Source organism: Syzygium oleosum, unplaced genomic scaffold (genome assembly GCF_021117445.2).
Source record: "Syzygium oleosum isolate NSW1041296 unplaced genomic scaffold, Sole_v2.1 Sole_v2.34, whole genome shotgun sequence".
Taxonomy (NCBI): Eukaryota; Viridiplantae; Streptophyta; class Magnoliopsida; order Myrtales; family Myrtaceae; genus Syzygium; species Syzygium oleosum.
Genome location: NW_026607518.1, coordinates 2,336,735 through 2,341,221, shown reverse-complemented (window position 1 = coordinate 2,341,221; position 4,487 = coordinate 2,336,735). Strand labels below are relative to the sequence as shown.

Genomic DNA, 4,487 nt, shown 5'->3' with positions numbered 1-4,487 from the left:
AATTTATATACATTATAGAAAAGGAAGTTCTCAACAACTTTCATGAAGGAAACATTTCCAAAATCGGCCCAGAAAAGCTTGTAGAAAATAAATACGGTGTGAACATCACCGAAATACCCATTCTGGGCAGTTTTACACGGTCCGAAAATCAGTCCATCGTACCACTCATATCAACTCCAAAAATTCTGAAATTAAATTATGTAAAACGTCAAGATTTTTGAAACAACTTTCAAGAAGTAAGTATTCTGAAATTCGGATCACAAAAGTCTCCTCAAAAATAACAAAACGAAGGGATACAAAGGATCCGAAACTGGGTTTTCCAAAACAAGAGTAAACAATTTAGTTCCGATTGGAAAACCATCAAACTTAAACCATAGCCAACTCCCAGGGACTAAAATTGAGGATAATACAATTTACCTGCGGTTTCCCAGGCCCAAAATCGGGATGTGACAGCCACGGCCGCTGCTGCCGCCGCACCTGTCGAAGTCCTGTTAGCTGGGAACGGGATTGGGGATCGACCAATGCATAAACTGGTCGAGCAGTTTTTGAAAATGAAGTCGCCAAAGTTCAATAGGGCGGGTGATCCTAATGCCGCAACCCTCTATATGAAGAAATTGGAGAAAGTTTTTGCACTGCTAAGGTGTTTTGAGGAAGATAAGGTAACACTGGCTGTTTACCAACTGTAAGGTAACGTTAACACTTGGTGGGAAGCTACCCAAGGAAGGATTTTCCCTAAAGGTATGGCTCCGGTGTGGGATGCCTTCGTCGAAGCTTTCAATGGAAAGTACTTCTCGAATTTTGCATGAGAACAAAAGATGGGTGAGTTCCAGCGACTCTATCAAAACCAATTGTCAGTTGACCAATATGAAGCGAAGTTCGCAGAGCTCTTTAGGTACGCACCAAGGTTAATTAAGGACCCAGTGGACAGAGCGAGGAGATTCCGAGATGGTTTAAAATCGAAAATTAAAGACCAGCTGGTGCCCTTGAATCTCAAGGATTTCAATGAGCTATATGAGAGGGCCCATCTGATTAAGAGGAATTTGGCCGAACAGGCAGCCGCATCTAGATCGCGATTTGCATTTAATAGGGATAATCGTCGGTTTAGGAAGAGACCGATGACTGGAGGAAGGCATTCCATTCCTCCTAACATGGATGGTGTTGGGAAATCAGCATATAACTCGAATGGTAGGTGCCGATTCTGTGGAAGGAAACATGGAACAGCCCCATGCCCATCCAAAATTGGAGCATGTTTTGAATGCGGCCAACAAGGCCACATTGCAAGGAATTATCCCCGTCGACAGTCAAGGACGCAACCTCAACAGCTGCAAATGGGACAACCGGCTGGGAACGCTCCGCAGAACAACCTGAATCGACCGCAGGCACAGGGAAGAGTGTATGCTATAGCTAGGAAGGAGGCGAAGGATTCGCTTAACGTGGTTACAAGTACGGTCTCTCTTCGGGATCATGCTGCTTATGCACTGTTTGATCTGAGGGCTTCACATCCATTTATATCTGAGCAGTTTGTTAAGTTAGTGGAGCTTAAACCGAAACCTTTGAAAGTAATTCTTAGTGTTACCACCCCACTAAAGGATGAAGTGTTGGTTTCGGTAGGGTGTCCAGGCAATAAGATAATTGTTGGTGGTAGGGAGGAAGTGATAGATTTAGCGATTTTAGCGATGTATGACTTTGATGTCATCATCGAGATGGATTGGCTCGTGAAGCAAAGAGCCGTAGTGGATTGTTGTAATAGGATCATCCAATTTAATCCGATTGGTCATTCTAGATATGAATTTGTGGGAGATAGAGGAGGAACCTCGATCCCTTTAATTTTGTCGCTTCAAGTAACTAGGCTATTGGACGAAGGATGCCAAGGTTATCTAGAGACCGTGGTTAATTCATTGGTTGAGGAACTAAGGATGGAGGACATAGCTGAGTGCATGATTTTCCCGATGTCTTTCCTGAGGAATTGCATGGGTTACCCCCAGAAAGGGAAATAGAATTTGCCATTGAGTTAACCCATGGGATGGAACCGATTTCCAAAACACCCTACAGAATAGCGTTATTGGAACTGAAGGAATTAAAGGTGGAGATACAGGAGTTGTTGGACAAAGGATTCATTCGTCCTAGTGCATCACCTTGGGGAGCACCAGTTTTATTTGTAAGGAAAAATGATGGTTCATTGCGTTTGTGCATCGACTATCGGCAGTTGAATCAAGTGACGGTTAAGAATATGTATCCGTTGCCAAGGATAGATGATTTGTTTGATAGCTTCAAGGAGCTTCAGTATTTTCCAAAATAGACCCGCGGATGGGTTATCATCAGTTGAGGATTAAAAAGGAGGATATACCGAAGATGGCATTTCGAACGCGTTATGATTATTATGAATTTACTGCAATGCCGTTTGGTCTAACAAATGCACCTGCAGCTTTTATGGATTTGATGAACCGGGTATTCAAGAAATATTTGGACCAGTTTGTGATCGTGTTCATTAATGATATTCTGGTGTATTCGAGGAGTTCAGAGGAACACGAACAGCACTAGAGGATAGTGCTGCAAACTCTTCGAGATCATAAGATGTATGCCAAGATTAGTAAATGTGAGTTTTGGTTAACTCGAGTGGCTAGGATTTCGCCATAGACAGATACGCGGAGTTGTACATGCGACATATAGTTCGTCTTCATGGATTACCGGTGATGATCACTTCGGATCGAGATCCCAAGTTCACCATGACATTTTGAAAAAGCCTTCAAAGTGTCATGGGAACGAAGCTGCAGTATAGCATAGCTTATCATTCGCAGACAGATGGTCAATCCAAGAGAATGATTCAAACTCTCGAGGATATGCTGCGAGCTTGCGTTTTGGATTTCAAGGGCTGTTGGGAAGAACAACTGCATCTCATTGAGTTTGCTTACAATAATAGCTATCAATAGAGCATTAGAATGGTACCATTTGAAGCATTGTATGGTAGAGCCTATACAACTTCGATATATTGGGATGAGGTTGGAGAAAGGAGAATTACTTGCCCGGAGTTGATGCAGCAATCAGTTGAAGCAATTAAAATCATCAGAGAAAGGCTTAAGATAGCTCGAAGCTGTTAGAAAAGCTATGCGAATAAACGACGTAGACCTTTGGAATTTCAAGTAGGAGATCACGTTTTCCTCAAAGTGTTACTTATGCGAGGAACTTTGCGGTTCGGCAAAAAGGGTAAGTTAAGCCCAAGATATGTTGGACCATTTGAGATTTTGGAATAACTTGGAATCTTGGCTTATCGTCTAGCTTTGCCACCAAAATTGGCTCAAGTATACGATGTCTTTCACGTGTCCATGCTAAGAAAGTATAAACCTGATCCGACCCACGTGCTGAACTATGAAGAAATAGACGTGCACGACAAAGTGTCGTACGTGGAAAGGCCAGTGTGGATTGAGGATAGAAAAGAATAGGTGTTGCCGAACAAGACGATCCCTTTGGTTAAGGTGATTTGGCAGCATCATGGAACAAAAGGAGCCACGTGGGAAAGCGAAGAAATAATGAGGCATCAGCACCCTTATCTTTTTGAGGAATCGTTGGTTAATTCAAATTTCGAGGACAAAATTTTTGTAAGAGAGGAAGAGTTGTGACATCCAAAAATTCGACCCTTTTCGAGATATATGAAACGATTATTTCATCGATGCACTGTTAGTTAAATCTTGCACTGAATTGATCACTCATGAGAAGACTAATCAATAAGGAGAGGCTGTTAAGTAATTAAGTACGGACGACCTGAGAACTCGACCATGGATTGACAATTCGACCATAAGGATTGACGAGGGACAATTTTGAGCCATTATAGACCGATCAAGGAACAGTTATAGAATAATTCGCCAATAGTATACAATCGGATCGCGGGTGATTCTGCCTGACCATTGTATGGATTGCGAATGACCTTAAACCAATTCCTAACGATCGTGTACTTTGGAACTAGCGATTAACCCTTCGCAATTACATGACAATCGAGATCATCTATGACTCGAGAAAGCTTAAACGTGGTTTGATCAAATCAACCACGTGTCGAATACGCGTAACTCCTAAAAGCCGCCCATTAGTTTGAGATCTATTAAAGTCGCAATTGATCGATTTTGACCATGAATTAAAATCCGGATTTGGGTATTAAACTTCCAAGGATTTCAAGACTAACCTATTGGGCATTGCCTCGATAATCCTTCGATTTATCGGTTCTCTCAAAATTCTCTCAAAAGGAAATTTTGGGCCGAGAATTGGAGCCCATGAGGAAGTGGGCCTCACGCCAATGTGTGTTTAGTCCATAGGGCCCAATCAAGTTCAAGTGGGCCCAATGAGGCCCACTAAGCCCACTTTACCATTTTCAAGCCCATTCTTTATCCTTTTAAGCCCGAACTTGATTTATACGAGCTCGTACAAAATTCTAGCTCATATACGCGTATAGTATTTTATACTATAATTTGAAAAATGACCAAAATACCCTTCTAGCA

The 4,487-nt window shown here is 42.1% G+C and overlaps 1 protein-coding gene across 1 annotated transcript; it reads left to right on the top strand.

The window, feature by feature from the left end:
* Positions 1-815: 815 nt before the first annotated feature.
* Positions 816-1,997, top strand: LOC130135554 (uncharacterized). Its single transcript, XM_056305017.1, has one exon. The coding sequence runs from the start codon at positions 816-818 to the stop codon at positions 1,995-1,997; it is 1,182 nt and encodes a 393-aa protein (XP_056160992.1).
* Positions 1,998-4,487: the final 2,490 nt, after the last annotated feature.

Excerpts from the sequence above, each read along its gene's own strand:
- LOC130135554 (XM_056305017.1), top strand. The coding sequence starts at position 816 with ATGGGTGAGTTCCAGCGACTCTATCAAAACCAATTGTCAGTTGACCAA.